A 21,428-nucleotide genomic window follows, 5' to 3' on the forward strand; every position below is an offset into this window, starting at 1 on the left:
GGAAGCAATTACATTTCATAAATATTATATCAAACAGAGTTCCATGGAACTCTGCTCAATGTTGTGTGGTAGCCTAGATGGGAAGGGAGTTGGAGGGAGAATGGGTATGTGTATATATACGGCTGAGTCCCTTCACTGTTCACCTGGAACTATTACAGCATTGTTAATTGGCTATACCTCAATACAAAATAAAAAGTTTAAAAAAAAGGCAAATACCATATGATGTCACTTGTATGTGGAATCTAAAACATGACACAAATGAACTTATCTATGAAACAGAAGTAGACTCGCAGACATAGAGAACAGACTTGTGGTTGCCCAAAAAGAATGTGAATAAAAGATGTATGTGTGTCTATATATTTGTTGTTGTTGTTGTTCAGTCGCTAAGTTGTGTCAGACTCTTTGCAACCCCATGGACTGCAGCACACCAGACTTCCCTGTCCTTCACAGTCTCCAAGAGTTTGTATGTGTGTATATATATATATATACATATATATATATATATAAAGGGCTTCCCCCGGTAGGAAGTAACTCAGTGGTAAAGAATCCACCTGCAACGCAGGAGCCTCAGGAGATGGAGGTTCGATCCCTGGGTCGGAAGATCCTCTGGAGGAGGGCATGGCACTCACTCCAGTAGTCTTGCCTGGAGACTCCCCGTGGACTGAGGAGCCTGGGAGGCTACAGTCTACGGGGTCGCAGAGTCGGACACAACTGAAGTGACTTAGCATGCACACAGGTTTCCCGTCTAGGTCACTGCATTTTAGGTCATTTTTAACAAAAACTGAAATAAGGTGCATTAGCCTTTATTTGAATTTTGAATACCTCAATCCAAGGGGGCAAAAGGAAGAGGGTTGTAAGTTCCCAACTCCCCAAGACTTACAGCCATTTCCACCAATAAAGGGGTTGTACTCAGGGAAAAGAAGGAGCCACGACCTTGGGAACTACTAGGAGAAATGGCAGCTGCAGATCCCAAATTAACATGGTCACCTGTGAAGATCTATCAGTTAATTGTAGTTGGTCATTCCTTGACCTAGTCATTGAGGATTCAGTTATATGCCTTTACTAAATGGTTATATAGAGTATAATCAAGGAGTACTGAATCATCTGGGATTCTGAAAACTAAGAGAGGAGTCTTAGAATTTAAAGACAAAGCTTTAATGGAAAGAAAAAAATTACCGTGAAAGTCACTCAGTCGTGTCCGACCCTTTGCAACCCCATGGACTATACAGTCCATGAAATTCTCCAGGACAGAATACTGGAGTGGATAGCCTTTCCCTTCTCCAGGGGATCTTCCCAACCCAGAGATCAAACCCAGGTCTTCCGCGTTGCAGGCAGATTCTTTACCAGCTGAGCCACAAGGGAAGCCCAAGAATACTGGAGTGGGTAGCCTATCCCTTCTCCAGGGGATCTTCCCGACCCAGGGATCAAACTGGGGTCTCCTCCATTGCAGGTAGATTCTTTACCAACTGAGTTATGAGGGAAGCCCTAATGGAAAGAATGTATACATATTTATTTAGTAGAACCAAATCTTGTGTATGAGGTCTGTTGTAAGATTAAATAACTTTTCTAATTCCAAGTGTTAGTTAATATTTCCTTCACTGTGACCAGGAATATATATTAAAATGAAAACAATAAAACTAAAAGCTATTTTTATATGAGATCACTGGTTACAAACCAAGAGTGATCAATATCCAGTTTTTAACCTACTATTTTTATTCAGTGTTTCATTACTGCTTTCATACTCATCATCACCTCTCAGTGGTTGCTACTTCTCATAGAAGGCCATCCACAAAGCCAAGTCTTCAGCAACATATTTTGTTTATGTGATTTACAGCTTCTCACTTGTGCTTATATCATTTTGGCTCACTTGTGCTTATATCATTTTGGCATTAGGCCTTTTACCTGTCCGGATCACTTACTGTTCCTTGTTGCTGAACTGATTAAATTCTTTGAATTGACTCTTTCATTGTTCTTCATGTTAGCCTGATCTTCAGCAGTTCCTTCCACTGTTCCTGTACCTGTAAGGTTGATTCCTGAGTTCTTATTCAATGAAAAACCTTCTGATTAGATATACTAGTTTATATTCCATAATCATTTTATTATTTCATGATAGTCATGTGCCAGTGAACGTCATGAATGTTTTTATTAAGTTCTTATAAAATACACCAGAGCAATTGTGCTCCAAAGCACAAAAATCTCTAATTAGTAATATTTCAAGCTCCAATGGTTTAAATTATAGAAAAATTATGCTTTTTCATTTCCTTGAAAATCTAATGTAAAATTTTATCTTCCAAACATTTTCAACTTGAATTGGATTTGAGACTAACTCCCTAGGAGAATCTTTTTTTTTAGGCATTGTATTTGCTTATCAATTAATCTGAGACAATTGTATTTTATCCTCATATTTTATGCCTAGGAGTATAGAACATTTCCAGAAGAGTTTGAAAGAAGTTAAAGTTTAATGAGTTCATGATAAAAGGAAGAAAATTCACATATCCTAGGTATTTATTGTCTGTATTTACTATAGCTTTCACCAGAGGGAAGCATAGCAATGCATAAAACTTTGCAGTGCTTACTGAGACTACTTCCATCTCCATTAACAACAACTGTGACTATCAAATGATAAGCATACAGTATATAAGTCATATAAGGCTTCAGTTTCTTTCTCTCAATTCAAGGGAACAACATAGAGGTTGAGAGAGGAGGATATTATGAGGAGACATGGGATAAGATTAAGAAACCATAGTATGACTTAGGTTTTTCTGTTAGTAAGTCAAGCACCTTAATTGTATTGTTTTTTTTTCTTGAGAGTTTGAATTCAATTTATTACTGAGTGTTATACATAAAGATATTCTGAATATAGCAAAAAGGAAATTAGAGAGTTTTTATTTCTGGAAACACAGAATTTAGTATAAATTCTGGAAATTTAATCTAAAGGACAATTCCCAACTTTTAATTGCCAAAATGAAATATGAAACTTCTCATTTTATAAAGTTCAGTTCAGTTCAATCGCTCATTCGTGTCCGACTCTTTGCTACTCCATGAACCCCAGCATGCCAGACCTTCCTGTCCTTCACCAACTCCCAGAGTCCACCCATACCCGTGTCCATCGAGTCGATGATGCCATCCAACCATCTCATCCTCTGTCGTCCCCTTCTCCTCCTGCCCTCAATCCTTCCCAGCATCAGGGTCTTTTCAAATGAGTCAGCTCTTCGTATCAGGTGGCCAAAGTATTGGAGTTTCAGCTTCAACACCAGTCCTTCCAATGAACGCCCAGGACTGATCTCCTTTAGGATGGACTGGTTGGATCTCCTTGCAGTCCAAGGGACTCTCAAGAGTCTTCTCCAACACCACTGTTCAAAAGCATCAATTCCTCTAACTAGGTAGTAAATGCTGTTTTGAGTCTTTCCTTACCAAAATTTGATTATTACCTAATTTTTACTTTAGCTATGTGTGTAAGGAGAGTGAACCAAATCTTATCTTACTTATATTTAAGGAAACTTGATTACTATATGTTAAATAATAGATGCCTTTATGTAATGACAAACACATCTCATCTTAAAATTTTGATGTTTATCATTTAAAGTACAAATAATTTTTAACCATGTCCAAATGAAAAATCAGTTAAATTAGATACTTACGTATTTCTTATAGTATAAACATAATATATAATTGAAAATACTAGAATATTTGGTTTTCTGATCCCCTTTTATAAAATTTAAACTCCTCTGTGGCCTTTATCATGGTTTGTTGCTTGGATTTTCTTCGTTGATTAGTTAATGTAGCCTTAATTGTGAAAACAAATATGTGAACAATTGTAACTTTTGAATATATGTAATATTTGAATCACCAAATGGTATTGGCAAACAAATATAAAAGTATTCTTTTCTTTAACTTTACATTAAGGTGTAACTATTTTAAATATTATTAAAGCTTAATTGTCTCATTTCCCCCATATTTCTTCTAAATTCTATGGTTCCATTTCATTCTGTCTTATTCTGGCAGGCTTTGATCCAATGCGAACAGTTGAAGAATGAGCTGGAGAAGCAGACAGACCGACTTGAGAAAGAACTTGCATCTCAGCAAGAAAAAAGAGCCTTTGAGAAAGAGATGCTGAAAAAAGAAATAACAAAAGAAAGAGAAGACATGGGCTCAAAGGTACTTAAGAGTTTATCCACATTGCAGAGGAAATGTTTTTATGATGTAATTGATGAGTCTGTAGTCTGCAATTCTTGAATGATCTTTAGATGTTTAAATCTTTAAAGTGTTCAAGTTACTTATTAATTAGAGTTCATAAAATTTTTCTATTCTCAATGTATTTCTCAATAAAAATTATATTCTCTGACATTTCCAAAGAAAATAATTAGATTTCATGATAGGAAATTGTGAAATATACTTTAATGCTGCCATTCTGTTTGAGTCCCTCTCTGTTTGTCAGAGGAGAGCAGATGCTTTGCAGATCCATATTGTAGTTCAACCTTGGTTAAATTAAGGAGAGATTACCCTTTCATTTCATCCCTTCACTCCCAAATTAGACATTAAGAAGATAAAACACTTGTAAGAAACCAAGTAGCCAAAAAAAGTGATGATATGCTCTGTATAAAATAGGTTCTAACAAATTAAAAATTGCTAAAAAATAAGGTGGTTGGATAGCATCACCGACTCGATGGACATGAATCTGAGCAAGGTCCAGGAGTTGGCAATGGACAGGGAAGCCTGGCATACTGCAGTCCACGGGGTCGCAAAGAGTCAGACACGACTGAGTGACTAAAATGAACTGAACAAATTACATGATGAATAAGTGGAAGAGGGAAATTAGAGGCAAAAGGAACAGATAATATGAGATGGGCAGTGTTTGAAAAACAGTAACAAACTGGAATATAGAGTTTAGTGGAATCTAGTTTTAAAATTGCTATTAATTGCTATGGTAGAGCAAAACTGAGCAAGATGTGGTCCTTGAAGTAACCCAAACAATGGTTACATGTTCTGTTTGTTCAAAGCAGTCTCACAGCTTATACTGTAAGTGCTGTCTTATAATATTCCAAGATTTGAAAATTAACTCCTTCAGCAAATATCTACTGATTATCTGCTGTGTGCACGGCAATATGTAAGCCTGAGGCTATATAAAGAGAAAAATCACAAATTCTGCCCAGAGAGTTTTAAGTCATTAGGTATGTGAGGCAGTGTAAACTCCCTTGTTTTCTTACCCTTTTTTTTAAAAAAAATTGTGCCTGCCAAAACTTAACTTACAGGTCAGTCTAACTGTCTACCTTCTATGACTTGGGTTGATGATCTCAGCTGGTGAAGAATAACGCTACAGTCTTGCAGATGACAGCACCATACCCTTATGGTCTTTGGTGTCCATGGTTCTTTCGGTGCTTCTAGCAGTCCTCCTATACATTCCTCTCTCTCCTGTTCATTCAGGGATTCAACAGATACTAACTGGAGGTCTTGGGAATGTCATCATCACAGGGCCAATGCACTCCCCCCATGGAGTTTATAGACTAGTAGGAGAGGTAGACATTAAGCACATACTTCTACAAATGAGTTTTTATCACTGTGATAAAAGCATGAAGATACAGTATAAAGTTACCAGGAAAATGCATAACAGGCAGGTATGACTTAGTCTACACAGTCATGAAAGATTTTCCTAAGCATGAGATTTTACAAGTGAGACTCAAAGGAATTGAGTAGGAGTGGTCAGGGGAAGAGTGGAGGGGAAGTTTCAGACCCAGAAAAACAATACTCCCAAGGCTCAGAAGCTAGAAAGCATCATCCTTTTGGGGAATTTAGAGAGAATTTAGGTGACTGGAGCATAGGCAGTAAGAGACAGAGTAATGGAAGATGAGTTTGGAGAAATATGCAGGGACCAAATCATGAATGGTCTTAAAATCCATGTGAAAGATTTTAAGTATTATCCAAAAAGTGATGGTAAACCATTGAAGAATTGAGGCTTCCAAATTGTGGTGCTGAAGAAGACTCTCGAGAGTCCCGTGGACAGAAAGGAGATCAACCCTGAATATTCATTGGAAGGACTGATGCTATAGCTGAAGCTCCAATACTCTGGCCACCTGATGCAAAGAGCTGACTCATTGGAAAAGACTCCGATGCTGAGAAAGATTGAAGGCAGGGGGAGAAGTGGGGGACAGAGGATGAGATGGTTGGATGGCATCACTGACTCGGTGGACATGAGCTTGAGCAAACTTTGGGAGATAGTGAAGGACAAGGAAACCTGGCATGCTGCAGCCATGGAGTCACAAAGTGTCAGACACGACTTAGCAACTGAATAACAACAACAACAAACCATTGAATGGCTTTAAATTGGGCAGTGTCATGATGCCATTTATATTTGAGAAAAATCATCTGTCCATAGATTTGAAGGGGGACCAGAATAAACCTCTTAGACCAAGTGGGAAGTAATTACAGTAGTCCAGGTGGGAAATGATGGTATCTAAGACCCATTTTTCAAGGACTATTTCAAATCACTTTAATTCTTCTCAGGTTCTCTACCATACTATCTTTCCCCTCATTATCAGCAGAGAGCCTCTACTTACCTACCAAAGAAAGTTGACGCCATTAGATGGTAACCATTTCAACTTACTTATTTTCCCCCTCACTTTTGCCTAAAGTAAAATTTCACCTGCACTGCAACCCTGTCAGATGGGAGTGACTTAATCCTTTCCTCTTGCTCTGGATCCCATGCCCCTCAACCACCTCAGGGACCTGTTTCCATTTGCTCCCCACTCTCTTCTGAATCTTCAGCTTTTACTTCACTATGGCCTTTTCCTTATCATCAGGAAAATAGTCTCTTTCTTCTAATCCAGTCATTCTCAATCTTGACTACGTAGAAGTTCCAAAACTCTCATTCACCCAGTCTGAATCCCAAATGAATTATGGGAGAATAGCTGAGGGTAGGATCCAGGTGTCAGTATTTTAAAAAATTGTCAAGGTGATTCCAGTGTGCAGCCAAAGCTGGAAACCACCTTAGTAATTCCATATCCTTCCTTACTCTTTCCTTTAATAGCTCAATTTCTTGAAAGATTTGTCCATACATATTGTCTTTTGGGGGCTTCCTCTATGGCTTAGTGATAAAGAACCCACCTGCCAGTGCAGGAGACACAGGAGATACAGGTTCGATCCCTGGGTCAGGAAGATCTCCTGGAGTAGGAAATGGCAACCCACTCCAGTATTCTTGCCTGGAAAATCCCATGGGCAGAGGATCCTGGTGGATGCGTCCAGGGGGACGCAAAGAGTCAGACATGACTGAGCATGCATTGTCTTTTTCTCACCACTCATCAGCCCACTGCATTTCAGCTTCTGTGCCCATAGTCAATGAAATTACCATCGCTATGTTCACTGGAGACCTCCTTATGCTATTTTTAATGAATATCTTTTCATTCTTACTCTCTTTAAAAGTTTCTCTTTCTTTGCTTTCTCTGAATCGATATTCTTGATTTGGGAAAATGATGATGTATGCCTTCTAGGTTAGTCTGAGTTTAAGGTGCCTTTGAGGTAATGAAAGAGACACATCCAGAAAGCACCTTGATAGGAGATTCTAGAGTTTAGCAGAGAGCTTTAGATTGAGGTGTCTCTAGCACTACTGTGGCTTTAAATTTTCTTTTAATTTATTTACTTATTATTTTTGGTTGTGCTGGATCTTCGTTATTGCACTGTAGCACCACTATGGCTTTAATTTCATATACATTGTGCGTGAGTGCATCCTCAGTCATGTGCAACTCTTTGCAACCCCATGGACTGTAGTCCACCAGGCTCCTCTGTCCATGAGATTTTCCAAGTGTGAATACTGGAGTGGGTTGCCATTTCCTTCTCCAGGGGATTTTCCTGACCCAAGGCTTGAACCCATGTCTCCTGCATTGTTAGATGGATTCTTTTACCACTGAGCCATCTGGGAAGCCCCATATATATGGTATTGATTCCTAAATCTTTAGCTCTCTAGTGAGCTCCCAAACCAGCTTCACTTCCTACCTTCCCTTTCATAGTAGAGCTACTATTCATTCATCCAGTTGCCCAACTCAGAAATCTTGCTGTCATCCTTGTCTCTTCCTTCTCCCTCACCCTGTACATCATTAAGTTACCAAGTTCTAGAGATTCAGACCCCTACCAACATTGCCCTGTCTCTCCATCCCATTGCTCTCTGTATCTCACCCTTGGATGATTCCTACAGCCCCACGTGGTCTCCTTGCTTCCAGTCTCACCTCCTTCTCATCTGTTCTCTTACCCAAAGATCCAAGGATGCTCTTTCTAAAATGAATCCATCAATAAGTCAGTCTCTTTCTTTAAAATCCTATCATGTCTCTCTTTAACCCCATGGATAAAATTTAAGCTCTTTCTTTTTTTTTTTTTAATTAATTAATTTATTTTTTTGGAGGCTAATTACTTAACAATGTTGTAGTGGTTTTTGACATACATTGACATGAATCAGCCATGGGTGTACATATATTCCCCATCCTGAACCCCTCTCCCACTTCCCTCCCCATCCCATCCCTCAGGGTCATCCCAGTGTCCAGCCCTGAGCACCCTGTCTCATGCATTGAACCTGGACTGGCGTTCTGTTTCACATATGTTAATGTACATGTGTCAGTGCTATTCTCTCAAATCATCCCACCCTCGACTTCTCCCACAGAGTCCAAAAGACTGTTCTTTACGTCTGTGTTTCTTTTGCTGTCTTGCATATAGGGTTATCATATGTGTTAGTATACTGTATTGGTATTTTTCTTTCTGACTTACTTCACTCCCTATAATAGCCTCTAGTTTCATCCACCTCATTAGAACTGATTCAAATATATTCTTTTTAATGGCTGAGTAATATTCCATTGTGTATATGTACCACAGCTTTCTTATCCATTCATCTGCCGATGGACATCTAGGTGGCTTCCATGTCCTGGCTATTGTAAATAGTGCTGCGATGAACACTGGGGTACACGTGTCTCTTTCAATTCTGGTTTCCTCGGTGTGTATGCCCAGCAGTGGGATTGCTGGGTCATATGGCAGTTGTATGTCCAGTTTTTTAAGGAATCTCCACACTGTTCTCCATAGTGGCTATACTAGTTTGCATTCCCACCAACAGTGTAAGAGGATCCCCTTTTCTCCACACCCCCTCCAGCATTTATTGTTTGTAAACTTTTTGATAGCAGCCATTCTGATCAGAGTGAGATGGTACCTTATTGTGATTTTGATTTGCATTTCTCTAATAATGAGTGATCTTGAGCATCTTTTCATGTGTTTGTTAGCCATCTGTATGTCTTCTTTGGAGAAATATCTGTTTAGTTCTTTGGCCCATATTTTGATTGGATCATTTATTTTTCTAGAATTGAACTGCAGAAGCTGCTTGTATATTTTTGAGATTAATTCTTTGTCCATTGCTTCATTTGCAATTATTTTCTCCCATTCTGAAGGCTGTCTTTTCACCTTGCTTATAGTTTCCTTCGTTGTGCAAAAGCTTTTAAGTTTGATTAGGTCCCATTTGTTTATTTTTGCTTTTATTCCCACTACTCTGGGAGATGGATCATAGAGGATCCTGCTGTGATTTATGTCAGAGAGTGTTTTCCCTATGTTTTCCTCTAGGAGTTTTATAGTTTATGGTCTTACGTTTAGATCTTTAATCCACTTTGAGTTTATTTTTCTGTATGGTGTTAGAAAGTGTTCTAGTTTCATTTTTTTGCAAGTGGTTGACCAGTTTTCCCAGCACCACTTGTTAAAGAGATTGTCTTTTCTTCATTGTATATTCTTGCCTCCTTTGTCAAAGATAAGGTGTCCATAGGCGCGTGGATTTATCTCTGGGCTTTCTATTTTGTTCCGTTGATCTGTATTTCTGTCTTTGTGCCAGTACCATACTGCCTTTATGACTGTAGCTTTGTAGAATAGCCTGAAGTCAGGCAAGTTGATTCCTCCAGTTCCATTCTTCTTTCTCAAGATTTGCTTTGGCTATTCGAGGTTTTTTTGTATTTCCATACAAATTGTGAAATTATTTGTTCTGGTTCTCTGAAAAATACCGTTGGTAGCTTGATAGGGATTGCATTGAGTCTATAGATTGCTTTGGGTAGTATACTAATTTTCACTATATTGATTCTTCCAATCCATGAACATGGTATATTTCTCCATCTATTTGTATCCTCTTTGATTTCTTTCATCAGTGTTTTATAGTTTTCTATATATAGGTCTTTTGTTTCTTTAGGTAGATTTATTCCTAAGTATTTTATTCTTTTCATTGCAATGGTGAATGGAATTGTTTTCTTAATTTCTTGGAGGGTTTTTATCATAAATGGATGTTGAATTTTGTCAAAGGCTTTCTCTGCATCTATTGAGATAATCATATGGTTTTAATCTTTCAGTTTGTTAATGTGGTATATCACATTGATTGATTTGCAGATATTAAAGAATCCTTGCATCCCTGGGATAAAGCCCACTTGGTCATGATGTATGATCTTTTTAATATGTTGTTGGATTCTATTTGCTAGAATTGTGTTAAAGATTTTTGCATCTATGTTCATCAGTGATACTGGCCTGTAGTTTTCTTTTTTTGTGGCATCTTTTTAAGCTCTTTCACTGAAACATAAAGATTGTACATTTTTTCTCCTCTCATTGGTTCTTCAGGCTCATCTCCCTTCTCTTTTCTTTCTTATATTGCCACCATACTGACCTACTTGCACTTTCTGAAAAGTGCAAACATGCCAATCTGCCATACCAATTTTTCATTTCAGGATTTTGCAGGGCCTTGCCCCTCCTCTCCCATCCCTGCACCCCTCACCCACCATTGCCTAGAGGAATCTTCCTCTAGTCTCTCTGACTGATGGTTTAGAGTTCTTGACACCATATCTTCTCATAGTCTCCCAATGATGAATTTTTGGGAGCCCCTCCTATGGGCTTCTATAACTCAATTTATTGCAAAATTTTATTGAATTATCTCCCATAATTTGCAGCCATGAAATTAAAAGATGCTTACTCCTTGGAAGGAAAGTTATGACCAACCTAGATAGCCTATTAAAAAGCAGAGACATTACTTTGCCAACAAAGGTCCGTCTAGTCAAGGCTATGGTTTTTCCAGTAGTCATGGATGGATTTGAGAGTTGGACTGTGAAGAAAGCTGAGCACCAAAGAATTGATGCTTTTGAACTGTGGTGTTGGAGAAGACTCTTGAGAGCCCCTTGGACTGCAAGGAGATCCAACCAGTCCATCCTAAAGGAGATCTGTCCTGGGTGTTCATTGGAAGGACTGATGTTGAAGCTGAAACTCCAATACTTTGGCCACCTCATGCAAAGAGTTGACTCATTGGAAAAGACTGTGATTCTGGGAAGGATTGAGGGCAGGAGGAGAAGGGGACGACAGAGGATGAGATGGCTGGATGGCATCACCGACTCAGTGGACGTGAGTTTGGGTAAACTCCGGGAGTTGGTGATGGACAGGCAGGCCTGGCATGCTGCGGTTCATGGGGTCGCAAAGAATTGGACACGACTGAGCGGCTGAACTGAACTGAATTTACTATGATTCCTCTGCATGTATGGTTTGTTAATACCCTATTGCTTGGCACATTCCTCCCACATAAAATGTGCTCAATATATATTTATTGAGTGAATAAAAGGGGAATACAAGTGGAAGAAAGAAGGCTCCAGGCCACTGGAAAGACATGTGTGCATGCCTGCTCAGTTGTGTCCATCTCTTTGTGACCCTGTGGACAGTAGCCCTCCAGGCTACTCTGTCCATGGGATTTTCCAGGCAAGAAGAACATTGGAGTGGGTTGCCATTTCCCTCTCCTGGAAAGGTATAACTGAAATGCTAAGAGTTCAGAGGATCAGAACAGATTTCTATCTGCAAGAGATCATGGAAAACTTTGTGGAGAAGATGACATTTTAACTGAGCTTCAAAAAAAAAAAATAGGCAGGATTTAGAAATGCAGTGTAAGGGGGAGATATACCAACATGAGTAAGGTGTGGAGGAAGGTAAAGTTGTGAGCTGAGCTTGTGTGAGAAGGAGAATCGCATCAAGAGCAAAGATCAGCCACTAATTATGCCTAGGAGACTTTTTCCTGGGTTGTTTAGTGGCAACATTTGCCTTGCTGAGTACTTTTACTATGTGAAAATATGTTGATGAGAATTCCTGATAAGAAGAAATGAAGTCTGAAATGTGCCAGGCAATATTCCAGGTGCTTTTATGTGTAATTTTTGTAAACTGATAATTATTTTATGAACAAAAGTGGCAACAGAAATACAGTGCATTTCTGGATTTTTTTATGGTCCCCATTAAGCCTTATTCAGAGAAGGCAATGGCACCCCACTCCAGTACTCTTGCCTGGAAAATCCCACAGACAGAGGAGCCTGGTAGGCTGCAGTCCATGGGGTTGCTAAGAGTCGGACACGACTGAGCGACTTCACTTTCACTTTTCACTTTCATGCATTGGAGAAGGAAATGGCAACCCACTTCAGTGTTCTTGCCTGGAGAATCCCAGGGACGGGGGAGCCTGGTGGGCTGCCGTCTATGGGGTCGCACAGAGTCGGACACGATTGACGCTACTTAGCAGCAGCAGCAACGGCAGCAGCATTAAGCCTTGCTGCTGCTAAGTCACTTCAGTCGTGTCCGACTCTGTGTGACCCCATAGACGGCAGCCCACCAGGCTCCCCCGTCCCTGGGATTCTCCAGGCAAGAACACTGGAGTGGGTTGCCATTTCCTTCTCCTTATTTGACATTTAATCTCAAGATACTGCCCCAAATAAAGATGTATGAATAAAGAGTTGAAAGTGATCCTAGCAGTGAAGCCAGTACTCTCACAGGAAATGGCAGAATCTTTGAAGTAAAAGGATTTAGTGTTGAATCCAGTTTGACCTTTTTGTGACCTTGAACAATTCATTTAACCTCTCCAAATTTCAGAGTAGTAAATGACAGATTTGATCTACTTGAGGAATTGATAAATAAAATAATGTTTGAAGTGAACTCGCTCAGTCGTGTGTGACTCTGCAACCCTGTGGACTGTAGCCTGCCAGGCTCCTCCATCCATGGGATTCTCCAAGCAAGAATACTGGAGTGGTTGCCATTTCCTCCTCCAAGGGATCTTCCCGACCCAGGGATCGAACCCAGGTCTCCCGCATTGCAGGCAGATGGTTTACCCGCTGAACCACCATGTAACAAACTACCTGGCTTAGGGTGGACAAATTTTAGTTTGTGGCTATTATTCTTACTCTAGTGAAAGAGTTAGCTCTATTGGGTAGCTTTCTTGGACCTTTGTATTAGTAAAAACTGACACATTTTAATATAAAGTCCAGCTTAATTTTTTTATTTATTAGCTTGAATGAATTTGGGAAAATTCTTAGCTTTCCAGCAGAAAGTTAATCCAATACATTCCTTTTCCAAGGGGATTAAAAGAGAATATTATCACACTGCCTAGCACCAGAAGTTACTTTAGTAGGAAGTCTAAACAATCACAGCATTTTAAGTTCTCATGGTTAGTGTTGGAGCAAGTGTCCCTGCTTTCCTCGTGGTGGGCTTGCTTCTGAGACTTGTACATTCTTTCTCTCTTTTTATTATTTTTCTTCTTCCCTTTCTTCTTCCTGCTTTAAAAATTTCATTTATGTGGGAAGCTCTAGAAGAGCAGATGCCTTCCACCTAGACAGATTTTGAATCATTTCTCCATGAACAGTTCTTGCTGTGAGTTTGCCTGTTGGCATCAGTAATGGTCTTTGGTTGCACTAAGACACTAAGTTTGTTAGTTCAATCAGTTCTTCAATCTTCTGTTGATTGAATGCCCCCTGTGGTTTGTGAATTTTCTCAGTTGGTTTCTTGATAATAGCCCATTGCTAGAATCCCTAATTCTTGTACCTTTTTTTATGAGGAATGCCATTTTATACTACGTTCATTACACCAGGGACTGCTTCATTGTAGAAATTTCTATCAAGCTTTCCCATCCTGGGTGTCCCTGTCTCTTGGTTGCCCCTGTCAAAGTTTAAAGGACTTACCTGATGTCAACACCCTGGCCCTCCGACAGTGTTGCAGCTGTCTGTGTTACTTCTGCCTCTGCAACAGATGTGGATGGAGAAGTTCCTGCAGTGTAATGTTGAGTTCCAGATGGTGGGCATGGAGAAGAAGAAGGTGTGTCAACAGGAGGGGAGGCTCTGAGAAGTGGGTGGCAGAAGGGAGCAGACAGGTAGTAGGTAGAGGAAAGAAGTGATGGGTGACAGAGGGAGGGAATCATATGGAAAGTGCACGATTTGTCACATGCTATAGAAACTGACTCGGAATTTACCATTAGCAAAATAAATGTCTGCACATTTGCTTCAAAAAAACCACACGATATTAATACATTTGCCATAAGATTCACATAAATAATACATGAATTTTTTAGTAGCTGGTAATTAAAGTTTGTTGTTACTGTAAGGTTCCTGAAAAACTAAATTACATATTCATGCTTACTCATGCGCTTGAATTTTTAAATTAAGGAAATTTAGTTAGTATTTTTGATTTGTTGCATTTAACTTCTTTTGACCTTTAATTTTTGTTTCAGATTGTAATCTGCATAAGGATAGTTCATAGTTTGGTATTAAAAGAAATTTTACATGCAATTTAGATTTGTAGCCAATTTCTTGATGATAAGGACATGTAAACAATCATATATTAAATGTACAATTCTCCACAATCCCTAGACAAGTTAAATAATACCTCTACTGTCTAAATTAGAAAACAGCTACTCGGGCTCATTATTTTGATATTTTCAATTTTAGTTAGTTGCCAAAGGCAATCTTGATTTTTATTACAAACTTCAGTTACTGATTTCTGTTGTAAAACTGAATTCACACCCATGTTAGTGTACAGTGGTAGATTTTAAATATTATGTCAAATTTATTACCAGTTTTTTGTTTTAGCTGATTAAAAACGAATAGCTATGTTTTGATCTTGGGGGCAAGGTAGCATTTCTTCATCACTTTAAAAGTGCTAATACAAATGAGAAACTAATTGCCTAGAAAAGTTTGACTCACCGGAGCAGAAGTTAAAATGTAATTGCAAACTGAAAACTATGAAGGTTAAAACTAAGGTCTGGAAAGCATTTCTAACCCTTAGAAGAAAAACTAAGTACCTGCTATCATCGAGTCCCTCAGAAAAGCCTTTTATTCTAACAATTCATTCATTCATCAAACATTAATCATATGCCTCTTAAGGAATATGCCTTTGAGGAACTTCTTGTCTAATGAGGAAACAGACAGCAAAAAATGTGATATCTTAAGCACTATGCATGTAAATAATTTTAGTTGATAAAGAATGTATCAATAAAATTTTAAATATATTTTAACATGGAGGATAAAGTCAGCACCTTTATTCTTGTGTCTGCCTTAATACAAAATTATTAAAATACTTAGTGTTTTTAAAAAATACTATTTTATATTCTTATTGAATTTTTCAGATATTAGACATGTCTTTCTAAAGTGCTTAGAAATTCATAAACTTTGGTATTAAAGACTTAGTGTAGCATATGGAAGTTTCTCAAAAAATGTCTGCTCATTGATTCTATTTTTAATATTTAAAAAGCATGGTGGGACTTCCCTGGTGATCCAGTGGCTAAGACTCTGGTGTTCCCAACACAGGAGGCCAGGGTTCCATCCCTGATCAGGTAAAGACGCCACATGCTGCAACTGAAGATCCAGCATGCTGCAACTAAGACCTGGTGCAGCCAAATAAATAAATACGTGCATACATATCTTTTAAAAATAAAAAACATGGTGACTCTAATTAACAATACTGCGTTGTATATTTAAAAGTTGCTAAGAGAGTAAATCTTAAAAGTTTAGGGAGAAAAAGAAATTATATGAGGTCATAGTCAAGGGAGATTGATGAATTGAGAATGCAGAGTCATGGAGATACCCATCCACAGAGAAATGACTTAGCGAGTCCAGTGGCCATGCTTAGACTCTGTTAACTCAAGATGTTTTAAATATTTATTTTGTCAAATGACATTATCATTTAGGACTCGTTTCCTGTTATAGATGTTGACCCTGTCTCAAAATATTGCCCAGCTGGAGGCTGAGGTGGAAAAGGTTACAAGAGAGAAGATTTCAGCTGTTCATCAACTCGAGGAAATTCAAAACCAGCTTGCTTCCCGGGAAATGGATGTCACAAAGGTACAAAGAGAGATTTTAGTTTGCTAACTATGTAAATCTTTTCTTTGAAAATTTTTTCCTAGTCTGTAAAGCTCAGAAAGAAGTCTGGAGTAGAAGTTTTTTTGTTTCAAGATAGTAAAGATCCACATAATGGTCATTCAGCAAGCATTTATTTATTATCATCAGGCCCTTTGCTAGGTGTTGCAAATACGAAGATGGGTTAGACACAAACAATGTCCTCAAAGAACTTAAGGGTTAAGTTGCTGAGACAGACTTGTTAATAGGCAAATTTTATTACTTTAATTATTAAGTATTTGATAAAACTTGTATTTCTAAATTAGTCAATTAGGGGTAATTTTTTCCCCAGAGATAGTATAAGTGTGGTCTTCTCAATAATACTAAAAGACATACATTTATTTACAACATAAAGGTGTGTTTAAAATAAAAAAATTCTCTACCTCTCATTCCTTTCAGACTTGTTCTTTAAAATCAAGATTCTGATACTACAACTTGTTATTCTATTGGTCCTTAAATTTATACCTTACACTACGGTATCACAATGTCTGCGCTATGGGCATCACAAACTTGTGAACCAAGAACTGAAATGTTTAATGGTCGTAAGTGGCTAAGGTACATGTTTAAGAAACACTAGAGGTCTATGTAGACTTCAGTAATCATTGGTTTAAGACTATGTAACTCAGTATGGAATGTATAATGTAATAAATTAAATCAATTTGTTTTTCATCAATACATACCAGATAATTTTGTTAAAATGCATACTCATTTCATATTATATTTTATTCCTCAACATATTTTCCCCAATTTTGACACATTTTAATGCCATGATTGCTTTATAACTCAGAAATTTGAATTATCTTTAATATAGATTAGGAAAGGAAGCCTAATTTTTCTTTTTTTCCCTTGAGTTTATATAGTTCTTCATTTGCTTTCTAAAATTCCAGCTAGTTCATGCAGAAGCTTAAAATATCATATTTGCCAGTATGACTGATGTGTTTGTGTGAAAGTAGGGGGTAGAAGTAAGGGAATTGGTGCAGAAGGATAGAAATGGTTGACCTGGATAATAGGTGAGAGCTACATGAGGATTTTTAGTTCACTATAAGGAGAGAACTTTCTGTTGAAATACGGACAGTAAAGAATGATTACTCTGTCTTTAGTGAAGTCACTCAGTCGTGTCCGACTCTTAGCGACCCCATGGACTGTAGCCTACCAGGCTCCTCCGTCCAGGGATTTTCCAGGCAAGAGTACTGGAGTGGGGTGCCATTGCCTTCTCCGACTCTGTCTTTAGAACTGTTCAAAAGGACTCAAACATCAGGGGAGTGCCTTGTGATTGCTTCCTACTCTGGGATAATATAATCCTAGTTAAATTTAATTTGTTGATTTATTTTAGATGAAACTTAAGTGTTACGAATGAATTTAACAAATGCATTTTAAACTGAAATTAGTGAGGCAGGGAGAAGGTGAGGGTGGGACGTTCTGGGAGAATAGCATTGAAACATGTATATTATCATATGTGAAACAGAACACCATTCCATGTTCGATGCATGAGACAAGGGCTCAGGGCCGGGGCAATGGGAAGACCCAGAGGGATGGGATGGGGAGGGAGGTGGGTGGGGGGTCCAGGAAGGGGAACACATGTAAACCCATGGCTGATTCATGTCAATGTATGGCAAAAACTATTACAATAAGGTAAAGTAATTAGCCCCCAACTAAAATAAATAAATTTATAAAAAAATAAAAAAAAATAAAAATAAACTTAAGGGATAAAATTATTTTAAATAGGACAATGCTTAGATATTTATTATATATGATAATTTTGTACTGATATTGAGTTTTAAACACCGTGGCTGTGTAATTGTTATGTGTTGGTATTATAATTTGGACTTTTAAATTTTATTCTTACATGTAAATCAAATAGATTGAAATAGTGAAGGAACACAATTAGGGCTCCTCCCATGTTTTTCTGTAGTTCTTAATTTTTAAATTTTACTTAGCTGTGATTAATAATTTTTTGTGTATTACTAATATTTTTGAAATGAGAAGGATCAGGTCTCACATATTGAAGATATCTGAATTTCAAATACAGTTTTTAGTAATTTTATTCATTTTTAAAAAACTTTTTGAGGGTCACTGGGGAGAAACTTAGTTTTTCTTGTATCTTGTCACTGCAATTTTCAAACACAGACTAGTTTAGTCTTAAGGTATTTTTTATTTGAACATAGGAAATGCATATAGATTTTACAAGATTCTAATACTTCAATAATGAAGAAACTAATTTCTAAAATTCTAATAATCACTTTGGAGAACTACCAAAATTAAAAAGTTTCAGGCAGAAATAGCCATTGGATACCTAATTTTTAAAATCTCATACTTGTAACTTAGAAGGTGACTTAGCAGACATGTATCATTTGATCTCCCTACAAGTTCTCAGTTGTCTCAGAAGTTTGTAACTTCTTTATTTAGATTTGTCTGCTAGTTGCCTTTTCCAAATGTATTTATCTGTATGGAGATGCCCTGGATTGAAAGAATATGTAAAGGATGATACATAAGTTTTATATACTATATGTGTTTATTATTTAATACAGTATTAAAATCATTTCACTTACATGTATATTTTCCTTTTATGTTGAATGCCATAGTTATTTTTAAAGCAGAGTGGGCTTAGTTAACAGTCTGTGATTTTTAATTTTCTTAACTTGAATACATAGTATTGTGCATGGTAAGACTGACATTATCTACAAAGCCTACAGTAAATACTGGCTGGGTACTACTCTATACCTAAATATTAATAATATAGTCTATTAACAGAGAGAAGAATTCCTTTATTAATTTCTTTAAATAAAAACCTAACTGATAAAGAGTTTCAAGACAAGTTTTTAATATAGAGTATATCTTTAACCATGACAATTTGAATGAATAATAAGATAGCTTAATATTTTAATTAATAATTTTACCTATTTAAAAGTGAGATGATAGTGCATTTTAGATGATAATATGCAATTGAAGCTCTTATTTTACATGAAAAATTCTTGTGTATATTACCAGAGTTCCCTGGTTATGCTTTGCTTTATCTGTAATTTGAAGTTGCAAGACTCAATAATATCTGATATTGCCTCCACATGTTAACAATATATTGAATATGCAAATAGAAAATGCCATTCTTAGAAAACTTCTGTTGTATTTATTCATATGACCTCTAGGGGGCACCAAAAGATCTGATTGCAGGCATTGCCTAGTAGATTCCAGTCGCTATTGATCTAGTTTTGTAATCTAACAGGTGTGTGGAGAAATGAGCTATCAATTGAATAAAACCAAAATGGAGAAGGATGAGGCTGAAAAGGAGCACAGAGAGTACAGAACAAAAACTAAAAGGGATCTTGAAATTAAAGATCAGGTAAGATTTGATACAAATGTAGTACTAGTGGCAATTAAAGACATAACTAATGTGGTTTTTTTTCTGACATTTTTGTGATTTTATTCCTAAGTCATTTATTTGTATTATATTCTTTCTAATTAATGGAGTGATCCAATTTATACTATTAAAAGAACTTCATATACAGTTGCCTAAAATTATCACCTTTCACATGAAGTTGTGAGAATACAACTGCATGCATATGAAATTCCAATCTGACAGGTCATAAATATACATTTGGGTATATGTATCTATTACTTAAAAAAGTAAAAAAAAAATGTTCTAATGCACATTTTGAACCTAAAATATATGTAAATAAAGTTCTTGAAAAATGCCAACTTGAATCCAATTTTAAGTGAAAAAGTTTAAAATTTGTGAGATGAGATGAGTTGATATGTAAACATGTCAATCAAATTGATTGTTGGCAGAGTGGAACCAGTTTTAACTAAGACTATCATGAATACGTTTGTTCAGGAAACCTAAATACAGTAAAACTGGAAATGTTAGGGAAAAAATGTTACTTACTTCAACTTAAGTTTGAACAGATGTTTTACATTATATATTTGTTGAGATCATGTAGATACTTCAATTTTAATTGACCACATGGATAAAGTTTTTAGCGAGGCAGTTCCAAATATACTGACTTTTGATTTTCTTAGTTTTGTGTGACAGAACATTGAAAGCTTTCATTCTTTATATTCAGTGAAAGCAGGTTGATAAATCTATTCAATTAAAATAAGGCTGAGTTCTCAGTGTCATTATTTTAAAGAAATTGCTATGGTTTAAAAGGAGGTAGCCCAAAGTAAATTTTTTGAAATATATTCTAGTTCAACAATTTTTACCAAATTTTCCAACATATTTGCTTTTCAACCCAATCAGGTCTCTATGCAAATAATGCAAAGACAATCGGGGAAAGTATTGAAAATGAAAGTGATAATGAAATTTAGTACAAAAAGTTTTTCAAGTGGTGGCTGAAATTCCTGGTACTGAAATAAAATCCAAACAGCCAAAATCAAATTCTGCTTTTGCACCACTACATTCATAGTGTTATAATGAGTTTTAAATTTTCAGAAGAATTTTCATTATTAACAAATAATGTACGTTTCATTATGTACAAATAATGACACTATTTTATTCTATCCAGTTGGGGGCGTGCCTGATAGTGGAATTAAAAATCGTTTAAATCAGAAACTGAAGGTCTAGTCTTACTAACCGACACAGAACTTTCCTTTTCTGATGTATCATAACTTTTAAAAAAAGGTATCATATTGTCATGTTCCCTAGCATTTTTATATATATACCTTTCCTGTTATTCTGTAGCATATGCTAGCATAACATTTTAGACTAACTGAAAAAATATCGTGAAGTAGAGTCTCCAGGCTATTTAAAAATTACATTTTAATATTCTAGAGAGAAAAAACACTATAGGAGCAATAAGATTATAATATCTCTTATAAATGAATAACACACGCAGAAGTATTTCTAATATTTGTCTTTTCTCACTATATCTCATTTTAATTAACTACTAATGATGTGGAGGCTAAATTCTGCAGGATTTTTAAAAGGAGCAGTTTTCATTTGTAAATATTACCTGCTAAATAGTAAAACATGAAGTTTTTATAATGATTTCAATGTTATTTTTAGATAGAGGTGTGCCTTTATAGGATGTCAGAGTTAGGAATAAAATCTCTTAATAGTTTTCCAAGATGTTTGTAATGTGATATGCGTACTGGTATTTTTTTCTTGGACAGAATTTGAGGAAATCTTATAGGTACTCTGTGTAACTATTCTGAATTGAACAGACAGTTTTAAAACAAGAAAGTAGTGGTGTCTCATTCCATGGATGATCTGGAGTAGCAAAGCAGCAATTGTTCTTTGGTCTTTCAGCCATGACCTGACCT

At 36.8% G+C, this 21,428-nt stretch overlaps 1 protein-coding gene across 22 annotated transcripts in view; it reads left to right on the forward strand.

Moving 5' to 3' along the window:
• The window catches only part of SDCCAG8 (SHH signaling and ciliogenesis regulator SDCCAG8), a 241,147-nt gene that overhangs the window by 63,366 nt on the left and 156,353 nt on the right, over nucleotides 1-21,428 (forward strand). For 13 of the 22 annotated variants that reach the window (XR_014053616.1, XR_014053619.1, XR_014053618.1 and 10 more), the window contains exons 10-12: nucleotides 4,006-4,158; nucleotides 15,984-16,118; nucleotides 19,393-19,509. Coding sequence is in view for 17 of the 22 variants with exons in the window: in XM_081490239.1 (XP_081346365.1) it covers nucleotides 4,006-4,158; nucleotides 15,984-16,118; nucleotides 19,393-19,509 (405 nt within the window). In the remaining 5 variants the exon portion in view is untranslated. The remainder of the gene's footprint in view (nucleotides 1-4,005; nucleotides 4,159-15,983; nucleotides 16,119-19,392; nucleotides 19,510-21,428) is intronic. The other 9 variants (XR_014053620.1, XM_081490244.1, XM_081490245.1 and 6 more) reach the window with 1 other exon arrangement.

The sequence above is a fragment of the Giraffa tippelskirchi genome, chromosome 5 (genome assembly GCF_054371585.1).
Source record: "Giraffa tippelskirchi isolate mGirTip1 chromosome 5, T2T-mGirTip1v1.2.pri, whole genome shotgun sequence".
Classification (NCBI taxonomy): Eukaryota; Metazoa; Chordata; class Mammalia; order Artiodactyla; family Giraffidae; genus Giraffa; species Giraffa tippelskirchi.